This window comes from Trypanosoma cruzi, genomic scaffold (genome assembly GCF_000209065.1).
Source record: "Trypanosoma cruzi strain CL Brener 1047053516405 genomic scaffold, whole genome shotgun sequence".
NCBI lineage: Eukaryota > Euglenozoa > Kinetoplastea > Trypanosomatida > Trypanosomatidae > Trypanosoma > Trypanosoma cruzi.
Genome location: NW_001849532.1, coordinates 9,221 through 28,888, shown reverse-complemented (window position 1 = coordinate 28,888; position 19,668 = coordinate 9,221). Strand labels below are relative to the sequence as shown.

The 19,668-nt window shown below is 56.1% G+C and overlaps 3 protein-coding genes and 2 pseudogenes across 3 annotated transcripts, besides 16 other annotated features; all 5 read left to right on the top strand.

Annotated features, from left to right (window-relative positions):
- Nucleotides 1-7,017: part of a sequence feature (areas not merged during assembly with more than two copies in the genome that could not be assigned to a particular haplotype) that runs on past the window's edge.
- Nucleotides 162-219: a sequence feature (A-rich).
- Tc00.1047053506285.80 (uncharacterized protein) lies at nucleotides 555-1,397 on the top strand (the record flags this gene model as incomplete). The annotated part of the gene is made up of 1 exon (XM_808120.1): nucleotides 555-1,397. One exon carries the CDS (start codon nucleotides 555-557, stop codon nucleotides 1,395-1,397), a length of 843 nt encoding a protein of 280 aa, XP_813213.1.
- Nucleotides 7,018-7,873: a sequence feature (areas merged during assembly that could not be assigned to a particular haplotype. This can correspond to areas where the two haplotypes were merged or to regions with more than two copies in the genome that were merged during assembly.).
- Nucleotides 7,202-7,225: a microsatellite.
- Tc00.1047053506285.50 (mucin TcMUCII, putative) lies at nucleotides 7,412-8,047 on the top strand (the record flags this gene model as incomplete). Its single annotated transcript, XM_808119.1, has 1 exon — nucleotides 7,412-8,047. The coding sequence occupies one exon, from the start codon at nucleotides 7,412-7,414 to the stop codon at nucleotides 8,045-8,047; it is 636 nt and encodes a 211-aa protein (XP_813212.1).
- Nucleotides 7,828-7,881: a microsatellite.
- Nucleotides 7,874-8,376: a sequence feature (haploid, Esmeraldo-like haplotype).
- Nucleotides 8,377-9,175: a sequence feature (heterozygous, Esmeraldo-like haplotype).
- Nucleotides 8,524-10,218, top strand: Tc00.1047053506285.40 (annotated as a pseudogene).
- Nucleotides 9,176-9,427: a sequence feature (haploid, Esmeraldo-like haplotype).
- Nucleotides 9,428-13,620: a sequence feature (areas not merged during assembly with more than two copies in the genome that could not be assigned to a particular haplotype).
- On the top strand, nucleotides 11,475-14,228 carry Tc00.1047053506285.30 (annotated as a pseudogene).
- Nucleotides 13,621-14,424: a sequence feature (heterozygous, Esmeraldo-like haplotype).
- Nucleotides 14,391-14,577: a sequence feature (A-rich).
- Nucleotides 14,425-14,630: a sequence feature (areas merged during assembly that could not be assigned to a particular haplotype. This can correspond to areas where the two haplotypes were merged or to regions with more than two copies in the genome that were merged during assembly.).
- Nucleotides 14,631-15,292: a sequence feature (heterozygous, non-Esmeraldo-like haplotype).
- Nucleotides 14,920-14,955: a microsatellite.
- Nucleotides 15,293-18,294: a sequence feature (areas not merged during assembly with more than two copies in the genome that could not be assigned to a particular haplotype).
- Nucleotides 18,295-19,668: a sequence feature (heterozygous, Esmeraldo-like haplotype).
- Tc00.1047053506285.10 (uncharacterized protein) lies at nucleotides 18,421-19,080 on the top strand (the record flags this gene model as incomplete). The annotated part of the gene is made up of 1 exon (XM_808118.1): nucleotides 18,421-19,080. The coding sequence occupies one exon, from the start codon at nucleotides 18,421-18,423 to the stop codon at nucleotides 19,078-19,080; it is 660 nt and encodes a 219-aa protein (XP_813211.1).

Here is a 19,668-nt window from a genome sequence, read left to right as displayed (position 1 = left end):
CGTGTGTGTTGTTGTCCGATGTACTAAATAAGAGAAAATAATGATTGTGTTTTGCTTTACTTGCTTCTGCTGCCGTGCTGTGTGCTCCGCGTTGTGCCCCGCATCCGCCACGTTGGACGCATCGCGGACACACTCATAAGCATGCGCACTGGAGCCCTGGGTTTGTTTTTCTTTTCTTTTTAATTTCTTTTTTTTAATTATTGTTTTTTATTGCTTTTTAAAATTGTGGTTTGCGGGGCGGTGTGCGAGCTCTGCAATCGTACTGATTCCATCTGTCTCGTGGTGTGTGCGCTGCTGCTGCTGGGGTGCTGCCATTTGTTGCTGTGCGGTGGCTGTGCGTGGTGTAGCGGCCGTGTCTCCTTTTGTTTTCTCGTGTTATCGCAGGTTGGCTCCGCAGCGTTAGGCGACTCCACTGTTTGTGATGATGACTGGCCGTGTGCTCTGCGTCCTGTTGGCTCCTGCAGTGATGCGCAGCTGCTTGTGCGTGTGAGTGACGGGGTGCGTGTGCGGCCGCGGGTGATGGCGCGGTGGCTGCTGGGCACGCGGAAGCTGCGATGGCTGCGGAAGGTGGACCCGTGGCCGGTGGCTCTGGACGAAAGGGGAATGTGAACTCTGAGGACAATAGCAATCAGGAAGACGAGGAGGGTGGAGGAAGCACCGCGGGTGAGGGCCACAATCCCACCTCGGGAGGACCACTCACTGCTCCGACGAGGCAGGACCAATCCAGCAGCGACCCACTGCGAAGCAACACTTGCAATCCGTCCGGCACTGGCAGCGCGTCTGCTGCTCGGATGCGTGCAAGTGGACCAGAGTCTTTGGGCGGAGGGCACGCTGCAGGCACAGCATCCCCACGCTCCGACGCATCTCAGCAGGCAGCAGGTGGAGTGCATGCTGGTGGCGGGAGGACCTCCCAGGGCAGTCAGGCTTCGGAACAAACCGTCACGGGACAGTCACAGGTGCCAGGGACGGCGAAGGAAGCACCGCAGGGCGATGAAGGAGGAGAACCCGGAGCGCAACACGAAGCCGACCAAACCAAAAAAATGACTGTGATGAATTGTTGCGCAAAAACAGCGGTGGAACAGGAGAGCCGCCAGCGGGATCGCAAGATGCACCACGTCTCTATAGTGGCGAGAATGCTCATTATTATTATTTTTCTTCTCTTACCAGCGCGTCTAGCTATACAATGCCACCAGGGTGCCGAGGAGGTGGTCGAGCAGCGACATGAGTTTCCTGCTATGAGGCAACTGCCATCGAGAGAACCTTTCGGTGCAAAGGTCTTTCTTAATGTCCAGCCGTTGGCGCACAGCCAGAGCTTCTGTACATTCTGGAAGCAGATGGTGCAATTTTTTCTGCGGGCTAATTGTTGCGCTTGTGGAGGCTGGCTGATCCTGCGGTAGCAGTGATCGCCTCCTGGCACTGCTGCTGCGGTGTCGATCAGCGTCTGGGTTTTGTGCGCAGCGATTTCTGTGCGGTGCCTTTTTTGTGTGGGGAAGACCGTGTCGCAGCAATCGCGGTGGAGGTCGGGAAGCGGTGGAGGGCGTTCCGGATGAAGGCATCGACAGCGACCGATGTGGTTCGTGTGTCCCACCAGTGTGGCGTCACAGTGCGGGCATTTCTCCTTCCGACGCCGTGTGGAGGGCCGTCTCTCCACAGGCGGTGCGTCGGCCTCCCTTGTCGTCGGGGGAACAGCTTCCGTCCCGCTGCAGTGGGATCGTCGTTGGAGCGCATGAAAGCGGAGTGTTCCGATGAGATGTTGCGGAAACGGCGTTGGTTCGTGCAGTCTCTCACAGTCCTGTATAGTCGACCCCAGAGCTCGGATTCCCCGCACCCTGCTCATGCAATGTTTGTCCGTTCCTGTTGGTCGAGGGCTTCCTGAGTAATCAGGTGCTTGCCGCCTGGATCTGATGGCCTGGCGCCGCCAAGCAGGTAGTGGTGGGTGTCCTGATGCATGGTACTACGCCACTTGTTGGTGAGCTGGGTGTGAATGCATGACAGCAGGTCCGTGTGCCATATTGGTGCTATTCCATGTTCCGTGTATTGCCCGGTTGCCGTGGTCTGCGTCGCATGATCTGCAGGCTCGTTAACATGTACTCCGCGATGTTCGTAGCAAAACTGCAGCTGCACGGACCAGCCGGCACGCGTCAGTGACAAGAGACGCTGCCAGAGCCGATCCTCCGTCCAGTCGGTGTGGCTGCGCGGGCCCTTGGTGACGGCGGCTAGAAGAGACTGACTGTCTGTAACCACAAGCAGGGTTTTTGCCTGTGCTGGATACGATGGACACTCAGCCTTTCCATGGCCGGGAGCAGTGCACGGGATTCCTTCGTGCGGCTGCATGGGCGTGTGCCGCAGTTGGTACTGACTTTCTCTATTATCTTCGAGGAATGCAGGGATGAGAGCAGTATGCCAATCCCGGCTGACTTGGGGACGTCAACACCGCCATCCGTTGCGAGTATCCACGGTCCCCAGCGATGATGTTGCGCCTTGTCGCGGTGCTGAGGCTTTGGTTGCGTATAGGAACTCCGCAGCAGGGCGTTGCTGCGAGCACGACGGAGACCAAGGTGACTTCACCCCTCGAGAAGGTTCCACGCCATGCCCGGTGTGGGGAGGTGAGGCGGTCTGCCTGCAGACTGTCGGACAGAACTGCACGACCGTTTCGCAGCGGTCACTCCGTTGATATCACCCGTGGCGGTGACGTCCACAAGAACCATGGCACCAAGGAAGATGGCTTCATCAATATTAGGCAGCTTAACATTGCAGGCCTCTCGTCCGTGAAAAAGATTGCATTTGCTGCGCGATTGGAGCAGCGTCCACCTGACATCGTTCTTCTGCAGGAAATAAATAACCGTGGTGACGTTGCGACGAAATTATCTGGCCATAATGACTACCTTCAGGCCCGCACTGGGCGCGGTGGTGGTGTTGCCGTTCTGGTGCGCCACTCTCCACCGTGCGAGCGCCTGTCGCTCGCTGGCACTGACCTCCTGGAGACCATTGCTGTCCGTGTATTTCCACCAGGCTGTCCCAACATTTGCGTGGCGAATCTCTACAACCCTCCCACAACAATTGGTCAATAATCCGCATTTATCAATATCGTTTGTCGCTTGGGCCCGAAGAGATTATCGCGGGTGACCTGAATTTACATCGTGAACTCTGGGACAGTCACATATACCATCAACGACTGGAGGCGATGATTTCGCCGCTGTTCTGATCGATATGGATTTTGGGCTGGCAAATGACCCGGCGCAGGCAACACGGATCACACATCGTAATGCCTCGTCCCCTGACGTGACTGCGTATTGCGCCCTACGCATCTCCCACTGGACATTCGCCCCTTACATAAACTCGGACCACTGCTGAATATCTTACTTGGTAGAGATGGATGATGGCACTCCACGACTAGCAAACACGCTGCCTTGACGGACGAAAGCCACCTTTGCCCTGCGTAAAGCGGATTGGCCTGCTTTTACATCGTTGTGTGAAACTCTCCTTGCCACCGCGTCCACATGGTTGGATCTTCGCGGAGGCATCTTGCGAGCAGCTGAGCGCCATATCCCGCGCGGCAGCCGTGACAGCTCCAAAAAAGATATGGACACACGAAATGGAACAAGCCGAGTCCGCCGCCGAAGCAGCACACGAAGCACACACATTGCCTCACCCGGAGACAGCCTACTTTGAGCCGAATGTACCCGAAAAAAAGGAGGAACGAAACCAAGCCTTACGCCGTTGCTCCGCTGTGCTTCTGGAAGCCCGCGCGAAAAGACGTGGAGCTTCACCCAGCCCGAGCTGGCGATATCTTCACGGCGTGGCGGCGCCGCACCCTCATCCTCTGGAATCGGTTGTGCTCCGCACCGAACTTGGCCGCGTATGCGCCCTGCCTCGGCAACAGGCAAATCTGCTTGTCCGTCATTTTGTGCGGTTTCACGTGCCATACCGCCTTATACTGCTGCTGCTGCTTGCTGCACTCCTTTGTTTCCTGGTGGCTGGGAAATGGATCGGCCTTTCCTGCCGTATGAACTTGACGTGGCCATCCGTGACTCTTTGCTTGGCTCAGCCCCTGGCTCCGACGACATGTTGAATGAATTCCTGCACCGTCTCGGGCCCGTTGCGCGTGGCACACTTAGAACGATGATCCACAACTCCTTCGCAAATGGCGGCCTGCCTGGCTCCTGGAAAATGGGAGACGCTATTCCTATCCCCAAGCCTGGGAAGGATCCATGCCGCCCAGAGAGTTACAGACCTATCACTCCACTCTCTGTTTTACCAAAGTTAACCGAAAGAATGATTCACCGCCGTCTGTCAGCGTTATTGCCGCACCACCCACGCCAATTTTGGATTTGCACCTCCGCGTTCTACGTCGGACGTGGTAGCACTTGTTATCGATAAATTACCCGTGGATTGAATGAGTTTGGCATTGTGGAGTATGAGCGCCCCGGAGACGACGCCCCACACGACACCATCGGCCGCTCGTAGTCTTGATTGATTTTTCGACTGCGTTCGACACCACTGACCATGGGAAGTTATTCTGCATGCTTGACAGACTTCCGTGCCTTGGCCCTCGAACCAAACGCTGGCTGCACAACTACCTGCGGGGCCGCTATGTTAGGGTATGCACTCGCGAACAGCACTCCCGGAAACAACTCGCCTCAGCTGGAGTACTGCAAGGCGGCGTCCCGGGACCCCAACTCTTCCTCTACTGTGTGGATGATCTGCTGCGCCGCCTGGGCAACATCTATTCTGCCTCCGCATTCATGTACGCTGACGAACACACACTTGTTGCCTCAGGTGCGGGCATCCATGCCTGTGCTGCGGCAATGCGACCGCTCTTGTCTCTTGTGGCCACATGGGCTGCCGAGCACAGCCTAAAAATCAACGTTGATAAGAGCGAAGCTGCTCTATTCTACATCTCCTCACACACACACGGTCTGACGAGGACATGGTCGATCTTCATCTTGTTAGCGGAACCTACGTATTCAGCCACGCCCATTGCGCTTACTGGGCAGAACGATTGATCGACTTCTTAATTTTGTTACGCATGCTTCCACCGCTTCAAAGAGGACCATGCCACGCCGCTATCAGCTGCGTCTGGTCGCAGAGGCGGGCGCGTCCCATCACACCATGCGATCCTTTTTGATTGGGTACGTTCATGGTGTGCTATTTCATAATGGCGAGGCAATTGTCCCGTGACTCGCCCCCAGCTACCTCCATAATATGGAAGTACGGTACCGCGACGGTAGCAAAACATTCTTTGCCTGAGCGCATCTACGGAAGACACATCTGTCTATTTGGAAGCCAATATTCTTCCGCTCCGTAAGATACTTTGGCGTCGTGCACTCACACAATACGAACGCTATATACGCTTCCATGATCACGAGGATTTGCGTTCCCTTATCTACTCGGAACCTATGCCGCCGTCCATTCATGGGAAAGCAGCGACATCGATCCCGCTTCCGAGAGATGCTGTTATTAATGGATTGCTACGCGTCTGTGACATTATTGGGACACCCCACAACCACATTCGCGCGCCTCTTGCCCAACATCGAATTTTTCCCTGGGACACTGTGATCTGCAAAAAAGTGAGATTTTATCAGCCACTCTTTGCCAAAGACGCCTCTGACGATGTCAGGCGCACGGCTTTTGATTCTACTCACTCCTCTTTGGGGGATTGTGATTTTGAATTGTGGACGGACGGTTCTTCATATCTCGCTGCACTCGCATCTGGATCCGCTGCGCTATTATATGACTCCACCACGACAAATGATCTCCCTGTGGAGGTACATCGTGCAGCAGCTGGCAGCCTCGCATGCTCATATAGGGCAGACTGCCTTGCGATCGAAAATGTTTTTAGACATCTCATACCTCCTTGTCTGGGAACATCCCAATCGCCCACACGAATGCTGGAGGAAACGGACTCCCTCTCGGCAATTGAGGCACCCCGCGTTGCTCACCGACCGTGCGAGACCGCGTTACTGAGTAAATTTGGATTATGCTGCTTTCCTTGGTGAAGCGAGTTCACCCTGTGGATCTTATATTTTTCCATCACACTGCGGTATTCCACGCAATGAGGCCGCTGACGACGAAGTCACGATTGCACGATCCCTCTCGCAGGACTGCGTCAATGCCTGGCATGTGGACTTCCTTACCGCCGTCAAGAGGTTATACTGGAAGGATGTGCAGGAGGAAAAGGGAGCCGCGCACACCGCGTGACAGGCGGCTGTCGGTGTGGCGAGGACTCTATTCCTGGTGTTGACCCGGACATCGGTCCCCGAGTGGCGGCACTGCGCACAGGCGCGATGCGACTCCTGCCCACTCTTCGACAGGCCTGCACGCGCCCTGCGGATCACAAGGAACCCTCTGTGTCGGTGGTGCCATCCCTCCCTGACTGCGGTGAGCGGCCCGCCTCTGGCTCCGCCGGAACCTTTTTCCCGACATGAGCACCGCAACTCCTTGCCTGCCAGCGAGCGGCGGATTGACGTCCTCCTGCCCAACCTGCAGCAGAGTGCACTTGTCCGTCCACAGTATGAGGGCACATGCCCGACGTGCTCAGCCTGGCGTTATAATAGTTTGAGAGGGCCTCCCATGCGGATGCCACAATGGCTCCACCGTCTTCTTAACAGGTGCCTCGCGCGCAGGTCGGCACCGAAGTTGCCAAGCATGCCGGCAGGCAAGACACGCAGGAAGCACAAAGGCGGGTACTCGAGATGGACCAGGCTCTTCCGCCACCGCCTCATCACAGACGCCACTTGCTGCTGATCCCCCGACGGACCACGGGAGACTCTGCCTCATCCACTGCGGGAATGCCCTCGTTGTTGGGAATCTGGGACTGCGACTGTGTGGGACTGCCCCAGCCCGCACGACGACCCGTTTGCGACGGAATACTTGCCACTTTTGTACGGACGGCCCTTGCGCTACTCACTCGTTATTGTAGCAGCATACAACCAAAACAAGATAACAAGCTGCTTTGTGATGAATATTGGTTGCACTTCCCGTGGACCAACAACCCGCGTGGTGTGCGGGGATCTCCTTTTTTATTGTTACTTTGCTTTTGTGTTGCTGTGTGCGCTGCACCTTCTTGTGTGTGCGCACCCTCCGTGAGGGGTGCAGACACGACGGACCGCTCTCGCCGCATGTGCATGCGGTGGAGCCTTGTGTGCCGCTCCTGTTTGCTTCTCCCTCTTCCATCTTTGTGTTGGTGTTGCGGCAGGGCTGTGTGTGTGTGTGTGTGTGTGTGCCTGCTGCCGTGGATTGGAGTGTGTGTCGTGCGTGGTGTGCGGCGTACGGTGCATGCCTGGCTGCTGCCCTCTCCTCATGTGGTGTGCCCTCTGTGTGTGTCTGCCGCATCTCTCGTCTCCCCTGTTGCTCTCCATATCCCTCACTGTGCAGATAAGCTCCACACCACTGAACGACCACATTCACGATGATGATGACGTGCCGTCTGCTGTGCGCCCTGTTGGTGCTTGCCCTGTGCTGCTGCCCGTCCGTGTGTGCGTCAGAGAGTGAACCGGTTGAAGATCCTTCCAATGCGACCACGACGACTACAACAGCGGCACCAACCACAATGTCTCTTGCTAATGGAAATGTCGCCAGTCCAGTGTCCCGTGCACCAGGGGAGGAACCTAATGTGAAAGGGGAATTGGGGAAGCCAAGTTTGGATACCGCTGTGGAACAAACAAATAATGCGCCAGGGACACCAGGATCTACCGGTTCGGGACAACAATCAATTGAAGTGTCCAATGCCTTACAGAGAAAAGGAACGGACAGTAAGACTGGATCACAGGGTGGCACGAATCAATCCGCAGACCAAACAGTTCAGAACGACGAAGATCCTGCCCAGACGACTACGACGACCACGACTACAACAAAGGCGCCAACTACGACAACCACTACTGCGCCAGAGGCACCAAGTACTACGACTACAGAGGCGCCAGCTGTGTCGACCACCCGTGCACCGTCACGTCTTCGCGAAATCGACGGCAGCCTCAGCAGCTCTGCGTGGGTGTGTGCCCCGCTGCTGCTCGCCGCATCCGCGCTGGCGTACACCACTGTGGGCTGAAGAGGTGTGTGCGGGCTGTGCGTGCCAGCACCCAACCGCGGGGTTTGTGTGCGTGTGTTGTGGTCCACTGTATAAAATAGGAGAAAATAATGATTGTGTTTTGCTTTACTTGCTTCTGCTGCCGTGCTGTGTGCTCCGCGTTGTGCCCCGCATCCGCCACGTTGAACGCATCGCGGACGCACTCATAAGCATGCGCACTGGAGCCCTGGGTTTGTTTTTCTTTTCTTTTTAATTATTGTTTTTTATTGTTTTTTATTGCTTTTTAAAATTTTGGTTTGCAGGGCGGTGTGCGAGCTCAGCAATCGTACTGATTCCATCTGTCTCGTGGTGTGTGCGCTGCTGCTGCTGGGGTGCTGCCATTTGTTGCTGTGCGGTGGCTGTGCGTGGTGTAGCGGCCGTGTCTCTCCTTTTTGCTTTCACTGTGCGGTGGCGGGGAGTTAGTTTGTGCCGAAGGCTGCACGTAAGTGACAGGAGTGATGGCGATGAGGATGACTGGCCGTTTGCTGCTGGTGTGTGCCCTCTGCGTGCTGTGGTGCGCGATTGCTGGAATTGCGGCCGACTGTGCTGGCGCTGCCAATGGCAGTGCGGGTGAGTATTTGCTGTTGCGTTGTATCACTTAGATGCGGAGGGAATGCGAGGAGGAGGTCAGCAGAAGGACAGGAGGCGGTGCGAATGCGTCCGCCGTTGAGGAATGCGTGCGTGAGGGAATGGACGGTGTGCGTGCCGTTGTGGATGGCCGTCGTCGTTGGAGGCGTCAGCGGTATGCGCTGGTCGCTGAGAATGTTGAAGATGTCCAGCCCAAAGATATTTCCGTTGGAACACCTCTACCACTGCCGGGCCAGGAAACGCAAGGCCCTTTACAGGACGCGGCATTGGAGATTGCAGGGAAATCTTCAAAAGGAGGTGCAGGAGGAGGAGCAGAATTGGGATCAGAACAACTGCGGCCTGAAGAACCGCCCGTCACCAAACAGAATGAGTCAGAGGTTGAAGGAGAATTAATGAGCAATGAAAACAAGAGTGTGTCCGAGAGAAATGTGTTAGATGATTCACATCTAACAAACTCCAATGCGATGAAAGTACCGGAGAATCAGCCGGAGGCAGATGGTTCACTGCTCTCTTCGAGTAGTGGTCGAGCTGCTGGCATTCCGGGACAAGAATCCTCTGAGTTGTCTTCTGAAGTTTCTCGATCGTCCGAAGCCAGCGGAACAGAAGGAGACGGCCAATACACAAATACAAATGGAGCCGCAAAACCAGCAGCCGCAGCTCCAAAACCAGTCTCAGTGACAAAACCCAAACCGTCAGGAATTGCGGGAGCAGGAGCAGAAGGAGAGCGGTTAGAGGATCTACTGCCAGAAAAACCAGTTAAGGAAGCCGCTCCAGCAGCTCCATCACCGAAGGAATCATTTCACACCGCATCGTCACCATCAAAGGAGGACACAGAAAGCACGCAGCCAGCCGACGATCTGCTGAAACAAGACAAAATACCAACAACAGCTGCCACACAAAATGCGACAACTAAGAGTCACGGGGAATCAACTTCATCATCTTCTGCGGCCGATGACAATAGTGCTGTCACCAATAACGCTGACGAGGGCAATGCAGAGAATTCGGGCGATGATTTAGCATCTCGTGCCGCGGTGCCAGACGAAAAACAACAAAATCAACGAGAGGATGGCAGCGAGAAAGAAACAGAATCAGTACCAACACCACAAGTAAAAAATGAAGACCCCAACTCTGCAGATGTCTTTTCAGTGCAACAGGTACAGAAAGCTCAAATCGGCCGGGAGTCAGAGAGTGAGTCAAGAAAGGAAGACAGTGTTCTCACCACAAGCAAACAACAGGATGGAACATCTGACAGCCATGCCGAATCAACTCCAACATCACGCTTGTCAGAGAAAAGTGTTGCCGCCAGTAACGGCCCTGACGAGGCTACTGAAGAGGAGATTTCCAATAAAAATACGGCAGGTGTTGATGCAGTACCGGAAGCAGCAAAAGATGATGGAAATAAAGATGACAATAAAAAAGAAACACCAATAAAAACCACAGCTATTGCAAATGATACGACGAATACACAAAACAGTGACAGCACCGCGGCCTCCCACAACACTTCCCCTCTTTTGCTTCTTCTTCTTGTTGCGTGTGCGGCTGCTGCTGCGGTGGTGGCCGCGTGAGAGTGAGGGAGAGAGAGCCGTGCAGCGCCCACACACACACTCGTCCTTCACTCACTCTCTGTGTGTGTCCCCTTGCATGGACTCTCGCCCTCACCTCATCCCACGAAGCACACACATAATGTGCCCATTGTATATATGCATGCACACCCATGCAGGCCCGTTGGTGCTCTCTTTTGCACGACACGCACCGCTGCCGTCCTGCCTGGCTGCATGGGCGGAGCACCGTAACTGTTTCTGTTTTGTTTCCATTGCATTGAGTGGGCGACCTCTCTCTCTCTCTCCCTGTGTGTGTGTTTTGCTTTACGGGAGCAATGAGAGTGTGTGCGCTGGTCGTCTGACGCCGCGGCTTTTTGTTTTGTTTTTCATTGTTTTGTGGTTGAGTGCTCCCATTCCGTGGGCTGTGTGTGTGTATGATGATTTGAGTAATTTTTGCTTGTGTGCTATCTGCCTCTCTTTCTTCCATTGCCTTCTTTGGACTCTCTTGTGCCGCACAGCTGCTCTGCATGTACAGGCTTTGACAAACACACAAACATGCCATTATGCATACGCTGTAGAGCGGCGTGATTGCTGAGAACGGACGTAAGCACAAGATTCTGGCTGCAACGTCCCTTGCGAGGAGGGAGTACGGGAGCCTGCGATTTATTTTTTGACACGTTGCTGGCGTGCAGTCTATTGGGCGGTGTGGGTTAGGGTGCCAGGGACAAGTGCGGATTGCTTCTCGTCCAGCAGCTGCACGTGCCAATGTGTATCTCCCATGCTGAGTATACTTTGGCCAGGGATTCTTCGCCTGCGTGGGTGATGTGCGCTGGCGGATGCGCTGGAGGGGTGAACAGTAAAACGACTGGAATTAGCGCGTGGGCTTTGCGAAGGACGGTCGTGTTCTCTCGCATCCTGCCTGCTGTTTTGTGTGTTGGTGTTTCTCGGTGTGTGCTGACGCATGGAAGAATCACCTGCCGTAGCTTCTTCTGCTGGTGGTGGTGACAGTCGCTGTGTGTTCCCGGTGCAGTGATCTTCCTTCTGCTGTTCCTTGTGTCTGTGTGCGTGAGTTGTTGCTGTTGGGAGTGACTGCGGCGGGGATGGTGATGCCACTCACTGTGGATGGGTGACGGTGGTTACTGTTGTACTTCTTTTATTGACATGCTTTCCTTTATTTTTTTCTCACCCCCACAAAGAAGGGAAAAAAAGCGCTAAACGATACTGTGAAATTCGAGGGCACTGAAAGGACCAACAGCACGAACACACACACACATATTTATATGCTCTCACGTGTTGCTGCGGTGAAGGCACCCCGCACACACAACCGTCGCCGCGTGACCGGATCGAGCGGAAGGAGGAGGGAAGGAAGAGAGAGTGAGCCGCAGAGGCCCAACATGTCCCGGCGTGTGCCTAATTTCTCGGTGCTGCTCCTCCTCGCCGTGATGTGGATGTGCTGCGACACTGGTGGGGCTGCAGAAGCTGCGGAGCAGCCATCTGATCCCCAGTTTGAATGGAAAGACCTCAAGAATGACGGTGGAGGTGTAACCGTGGAATCTTTTAGCTTTCCCAGCCTTTTAAAAGTTGGAAGTGACGTATTTGCTGTTTCCGAGGCGCAGTGCAAAGAGACGAAGGAAGGTAACGATAACTTGTTTTCTGGCATTGCATCCCAAATTGTCACGGAAACAGGTAACGAACCAATGGAAGTGCTAAATGGAGCCAAAGATAAGACACAATTCCTGGAGAAATGCCATTCCACAAGCAAGAGAGTAGATGTGAGCCGACCAACAGCAGTTGTGGAGGAAAGTAATATTTACATGCTTGTTGGAAAACACAGCCATGAAGCTGCCGCTAACTGTCAGGCTGAGACCGAGAAGATCAAATCGGGAATATTGCTGGTGAAGGGTGAGGTCGGTGAAGGCGGCAACAAACAAATCCATTGGAAGGAAACTGACGGTCTCCCGTGCACTCTAGGCGAACAACAAAACTCCTTGAAGCGACTGATTGGAGGCGGTGGATCGGGTGTTAAGATGGAGGACGGTACACTTGTGTTTCCCATGGAAGGCACGAAGGAGAAGGATGATGAAACAGAAGAGGATGGAAAGACAACTACCGTTTCGCTGATCCTTTACTCCTCGGATGCTGAGAGTTGGAAGCTGTCGAAGGAGATGTCTGATGATGGCTGCAGTGATCCCTCCGTGGTGGAGCGGGAGAAGGACAAACTCATGATGATGACTGCGTGTGATGATGGCCGCCGCAGAGTGTACGAGTCCGGTGACAAGGGGGATTCGTGGACGGAGGCACTCGGGACACTCTCGCGCGTGTGGGACAACAAAAAGGACGGAGAAGGGCGTTAGAAGCGGGTTCATCACGGCGACCTTTGGCAATGATAATAAGGAAGTGATGCTCGTTACTCTGCCGGTGTATTCCGAGGAGACTGATACAGAAGACAATGGAAAGAGTGAACTCCATCTTTGGCTGACGGACAATACGCACATTGTTTATATTGGGCCGGTGTCAGGGAAGGAAGAAGATGTTGCCGCCAGCTCCCTGTTGTACAAAAGTGATGGAAGTGGAGATACTAATAAAGAGGAGAATAAGGAGGGGTTGATTGCACTGTACGAGAAGAAGAAGGGCGATGGAGAATCATCAAACAGCCTTTGGTCTGTGCGTCTGACCGCGCAGCTGGAGCGGGTGAAGGAGGTGCTGGAGACCTGGAAGAAAGTGGACGAACGTGTCTCCAAGCTGTGCCCTTCTAAAAATCCTGCGAAGGGTCCCTCACCTGACAGTGCCTGCAAAAACACTAAGATCACGGATGGGCTGGTTGGCTTTTTGTCCGGCAACTTTTCTGATGGCAAATGGAAGGATGAGTACCTCGGGGTGAACGCCACAGTAAAGAAGGGAGCGAAAGAAGGAGCGTCAGCAGCGGTAGCAGAGACTACAGGGTCTTCTGATGGTGTGACGTTCCAGGGAGCGTGGGCGGAGTGGCCCGTTGGCAGTCAGGGGGAGAATCAGCTGTACCACTTTGCGAACTACAACTTCACTCTTGTGGCGACGGTGTCCATCGACGGTGAGCCGACGAAGGAGGGTCCTATTTCTTTGATGGGTGTGAAGATGAGTGATGACGATAAGAATCCAGTACTTCTTGGACTGTCGTACAACAATAAAGAGAAGAAGTGGCAGGTGCTGTGCGGTGGGGAACCGACGGAGATGCAAAACCGCATTGAGGGGCAAGAGAAAACACACCAGGTGGCCATTGTGCTACAGAACGGCACTCAGAGCTCCGCGTACGTTGATGGTCAGCGTGTGGGTGCGCCATGTGAATTGGAAGGTAAGGAAGATAAAAAGATCTCACACTTCTACATTGGAGGGGATAGAGGCAACACAGAGAGCCGAGAAGACGTGTCTGTGACTGTGACGAACGTCCTGCTGTACAACCGTCCGTTGGATGACGATGAGATTACTGCCCTCAACGCAATTAAAGCCCCGATTGCGCCTCCGAAGACCGAAAATGCGCAGGAAATTGTGTTGCCTTCTCCTGACAGAACACCGCATGCGGGAAAGGAACCTTTGAATGCAGGTGAAGGTGCGGACGGTGGAAGTGCATCCCCATCAGCAGTGTCCGCTTCAACGAATTCCGTACCTGTGGGGCAGACCGTACAGCAGTTGGCTTCTGAAACATCTTCCGATGGAAATGCAGATGTGGATGGCGCTTTCTCGTCTAGCGGTAACCCAACTGTGGGGGAGTGGAGTGCAGATACGATACAGGGGGATGGACCACACACACCTTCCGTGGGTGATACCGCCGCCGCCGCAGATACAAACGTTCTTACCGCTGAAACCGTGGGGCACGATGGACCCGCATTGACAACTGATGTGAGCGTGAGCTCTGGTGCGGATGGGGAGACGGCAGGAGGAACGGATGGGCAGGAGGAGGAGATCCATCCGCAGGACAGGGACGCAAATGCTACGGCCCTCAGCAGCAGTTTGGGAAATTTGTCGCAGGGGAATAACAGCGATGCCGGCACTGTGCGTGAGAGGAGGGCGCTGCCGCTGCTCCTTCTTCTGTTGGGACTGTGGGGGTTTGCGGCTCTGTGAGGGGTGACTGGCTGCCGCGTGGAACAATCGCGACCTCCCCTGCACAGAATTGCGTCCAAGAACTAATTCTTTCCCTTCAAATAAATTTTCTTTTCAAATAATTTTTCTTTTTTTGCTTATTTTAAATTTAATTTTCTGTTTGCTACTTTCTTTTTGTTTTTGTTTCTTTTTGTTTTATGTGCGTATTTTTAAACTTTTTTTTTCTTTTTTTTAATGTTTTCGTTTTTTTATATTTATGTTTTGTTGTTTTAATTTTTTACTCCCATCCCTTTTCTTTTCTTTGCTTTTGGGGGCAATCACTATGGACGTTTTTTCTGCTCTTCCCTCTTTTTAATTGTTTCTTGCTGCACTCTTCCTGTGAGGGGTGCCGTGTGTTTCCCGCCCAACTGCTCCACTCGCACACCCACCGACACGCTCATGACGACGGCCCTGTGCGCCTCGCCTGCTGCACGCATGAGGAGGGGCGGCGACGAACGGCGCGCTGAGGGAGCCGTGAAGTGTGGGCGTGCGACGAGGGCCTGTGGGGCGGAACACACATTTCTTTCCCTCTTGTTTTGTTTTCTTTGCGGCCAGGGCGGGCAGACACACGCAGCGCCACAAAAACACAAAGCCACACCCTGCCGCCGTGTCTTTTTTTTTTTTTTGTTTTCTTCTTCTTATTTTTTTGAATGGGTGCTTGCTGCCACCGTGTGTGATTGTTGAGGTTGTGCCGTACCGCATGCATCGCTGCCATCCAGCTGTGCCGCTCGCTGTGCTGATGTGCCTCCCTGTGCCCCTCCTCTTTCCCGCTCCTGCAGCACACACACAAGTACTTGCACAGTGCTATGCAGGAATGCTCTTGGCGACAAGGCTCGTTGGCTGCAGTGACTTCCACCAGGCCTGCAGTGTGCGTGCCGGTGGCGTGGCCCTCTTGGTGCGCCACACCTTGCCGTGCGAGCGCCTGTCGCTGCTGGCACCAACTGCGTGGAGACCACCGCCCTCCGCGTGTGCCCACCGGCCTGCCCCAGAATGCACGTGGTGATCCTCTGCAACCTTCCATCGGCAATTGCCCACGCTGCTCACTTTGCGAGCACCATTCGTCGCTCTGGCTCTGCAGTGCCCATTGCGGGTGACCTGAACCTACACCATGAGCTGCGTGACGGTTGCTCACCTTCAACGGCGTCAGGAGAGAACCTCGCCGCCACCCCAAGCGGCATGGAGTCTGAGCTGTCCGACGACCCGGCACAGGCAGCGCGGATCAGCGGCCGCCACATCTTGTTTCCCGACGTGACTGCGCAACGCGCACTGCGTGTCTCCCACTGGACGTCCACTTGTTTGCATGGAGTCGGGTCGCCATCTGCCATCCCACAGTGTAGGGACGGAGGACGGCATCCCGCGACAGGCAGGCATGCTGCCACGACGGAACATGCTGCCTTTGTCCTGCGTGCAGCTGACTCAAATGCTTGCACCTCGGCGTGTGAAACGCTTCTGGCCACTGCGACCACATGGTTGGAGATGCACCGAGGCACCATACGAGCGGCAAGGCGCACCATCCCGTGCGGCAGCCGTGACAGCTCCCACATGTATCTGGACGGACGGAGTGTAGCAGGCCGAGTCCACTGCAGCGGCAGCATGCAACGCGCACACTGCCTCACCAGGAGGCAGCCTGCCCCGAGCTGAAGTTGCCCGCAAACGGGAGGACCGCAATCATGCCCTCCGCGGTGGTTTCTCCATACCGCTGGAGGTCCGTGCAAAGCAGCTTGGTGCCCTCTCGAGCCCAGGCCTGTGATACCCCGAGGCATGGCGGCACCACGTCCCCGCTCTCTGGGATCGGCTGTGCTGCGGTACTCTTGGGACTGTGTCTGTGCTCTGCCGTGGCAGCAGGCAACCCGCTCGTCCGTCGCACAGTCCGCGTCTCACGTGCTGCGATCCCCACAGCTGCCTGCACATTTTGTGCTCGCGTGCCCCCTGGTTACTGGAATATGGATTGGCCCTTCACGCCGTGTGCGCCTGACTCGGCCATCCGCGACTGTTTGCCTGGCATGGCCCCTGGCCCCGGCGGCGTATTGAGTGCGTTTCTGCTCCATCTTGTACCCGCTGCCCGCTGCTCGCACTGAACGATGATCAACACCTCCCTCGCCGACGGCATTCTGCGAAGTCCTTGGGAAATGGGGACGCCACTTCCATCCACATGCACGGGAAGGACACACGCCGCACAGGGAAATTTGTCGGCCACTCACGCTGCTCTTTGTCCTGCTAGGTGTGAGCGAAGGACTGATCCACCGCCGCCTGTCAGCACTGCTGGCACACCACCGACGTCAGCCTGGATCCACGCCACGACGCACGGCCTCGGACGTGGTGACGACTGTGAGTGACGAAGCGGCACGAGGGCTGAGCAGGTGCATCGCTGTGGAGTTCGAGCGTCGCAGGGGCGTCGTTCCGCGCTGCACCGTCGCCGCTCTCTCGCCGTCCCGATCGGCATCTCGACTGCGTTCGACACCGTTGGCGATGGGCGAGTGCTGGCTGTGCTCTGCGGGCTCCCGCGCGTGGGCCGTTGCGCCCAACGCTGGTAGCGCAATCACCTGCGAGGCGGCTGCGTTGGGGTGAGTGCTCGCGAGCAATATTCCCGACAGCAGCTTCCCTCAGCCGTGGCAGCCCAATGCAGCGTCGTGCGGCCCCAGCTCCTCCACCGCCACGCGGATGGTCTGCTGCGCCGCCTGGACGGCATTCACTTTGCGTCGGTGTTCACGCTGACAACCGCACGCTTGTTGCGTTGTGTGCGGACCTCCGTGCCTGTGGTGCGGCAATGCCAGCTGCCGTGTCCGTTGTGGCCACATGTGCTGCCGGGCACTGCCTGAGTATCATCGCCGACAGCAGCGGTGCCGCTCTGTTCTGCATCGCCTCACGCCGACAGTCTGACGAGGACACGGCCGACCATCGTCTGGGCGGTGGGAAGCCACGCGTCAATCCCACCCCGTGCGTCTGCTCGGCAATGCGACTGATCGACACCTCAATTTTGTTTTGCACGTCACCGCCGCTGCAGGGCAGACCGTGCCACGCCGCCGTCAGCTGCGGCTGGGCGCAGGAGCTGGTGCGTCCCAGCACACCATGCGATCCCTTCGGGTTGGGTGCGTCCACGGTGCGTTGCACCACGACAGCGAGGCAGTCGCACCGTGTCGGCCCCTACTCACCTCCACAGCCTGGAAGTGCGACACGGCGACAGCTGCACGGCATCGCTCGTCCCACGCGTATCAACGAAGGATGCTTCTGTCCACCTGGCCGCCAGTCCAGCACCGCTGCGGAGGATCGTTGGGTTCCGCGCACCCACACAGCACAAACGGCTCACACGTCTCCGTTATATTGAGGACGTGCGTGGCGCAGTATGCTCGGACACCACACCCTCGTCAATACCTGGGAAGGCAGCGACGAGCATTCTGCTGCCGAGAGATGCCGTCCTCAAGGAACTGCGACGCGTCCGCAGCCGCATGGGGATCTCCCCGGACCGCATCCGCGCCCCTCTTGTTGAGCACCGAGTTTTAGCCCGGGACACTGTGAGCTGCAGCGGGGTGGGCGTCTTCCGGCCACGGCACGCCAAGGACGCCCTGGACGGTGTCAGACGATCGGCCGTTGAAGCGGCCTGCACCTCTCTGGGGCCGTATTACGTAGGCCGCTGGACGGACGGCACGTTGTCTCTCGCTGAGCATGCATCTGGATCCGCTGCACTGCCACTTGACTCCCCGGACGGCCGAGCTCCCTGTGGGGCCTCACCGCACAGCTGCTGGCAGCCTTGCATGCACCTGCCGAGCGGAGTGTCCTGCCACTGAGCATGGCCTCAGACAGTTTTCAGTTCCCCGCCTGGCAGCAGCATCCCAATCGCCCACACGAGTTACTGTCGCCACAGCCTCCCTCTCGGCGATGGAGTCACTCCGCCTTGGCCCGCTGGCGGTGCACGACGACGTCAGCAAGGAGATTTGTATTGTGCCGCTTTCACTGGCGGATCGAGGTCGCACAGCTGAATCCACATTTCCCATGACACTGCGGAATCCCACGCAACGTGACAGCGGACGCTGATGCCGTCATGGCACGATCCCTCTCGCAGGACTGCGTCAATGCCTGGCACGTGGACTTCCTTACCGCCCTCAAGAGGTTATAATGGAAGGATGTCCAGGAGGAAAAGGGAGCCGCGCACACCGCGTGAGAGGCGCCTGTCGGTGTGGCGAGGACTCTGTTCCTGGTGTTGACCCGGACATTGGTCCCCGAGTGGCGGCACTGCGCACAGGCGCGATGCGGCTCCTGCCCACTCTTCGACAGGCCTGCACGCGCCCTGCAGATCACAAGGAACCCTTTGTGTCGGTGGTGCCGCCCCTTCCTCTCACTGAAGAGGCAGGACCGCCCCGACCTCCTCCGGAACCTCCACCTGGCGTGTCCACGGCACCTCCTCGTAGAATGAAAGGCAGCAGAGCAACGTCGCCCTGCCCAAGCTGCAGCAGCGTCTTCTCGTCCGTCCACAATATGAAGGCACACGCCCGACGCACTAACCCTGGCACTCCAATCGTTGCAGAAGGCCTCGCATGTGGATCCTGCGACAGCTCCACGGTCTTCCCAACAAGTGCCTCACGCGCAGGTCATTACCGAAAATGTCAAGCGTGTCGACGAGCAAAAAACGGACAACGCACCTCTGCAAGCTCCAATGACAGCCGTAGCCCTTCAGCCACTCCTCTGCTGCAAGCCCCACCAGCCGCTGAGCCGCCGACAATCCACGGGAGGCCCTGCCGCACACGCTGTGGGAATGCCGCCGTCCTCTACAACTGAGCATTCGACTATTTGGGAACACCACCTCTCGCACTACAGCACCGTTCAAGAAGGAAAAATTGGCCACATCGCTACGGACAGCCCGCAGGCCATTAACGAACAGTGGCTGAAAAGGATAACGAAACAAATATCTCCCTTTTCTCAGCATAGAAAAACGTCACCTTCACACTCGCAATTGCCACCAATGAATTCATTGCGTAATGCCGCTCTGAGCTGCAATACTTCCTGGTACCATCCGGGTCCCTTGTCGACACATCGATGCGGGTGGGCGCCCATCCATTCCTCCCAATGACGCTGCATGTCTGCGACGCACCCTCTGCTCCAAAAGGCACGTCCCTCACCACAGCCGGGATCGACTTCGCCTGTGGGCACGCATCGCCTTGTCAGAGGAGCAGGAGCACGTCAGGCTGGCAGCAAAGCGCTTGTCGGTACAACACATCACAAACATCACCACAAGCAGAAGCACCAGCAGCACCGCAGACGATGGGGTGACGTGGATCAACTGACGCATGCTTTACGTAACAGAAAACACTTCATGACTTGACAAGGATAGGAAACACTGACATTATCTCAAAATAAAAAATACAA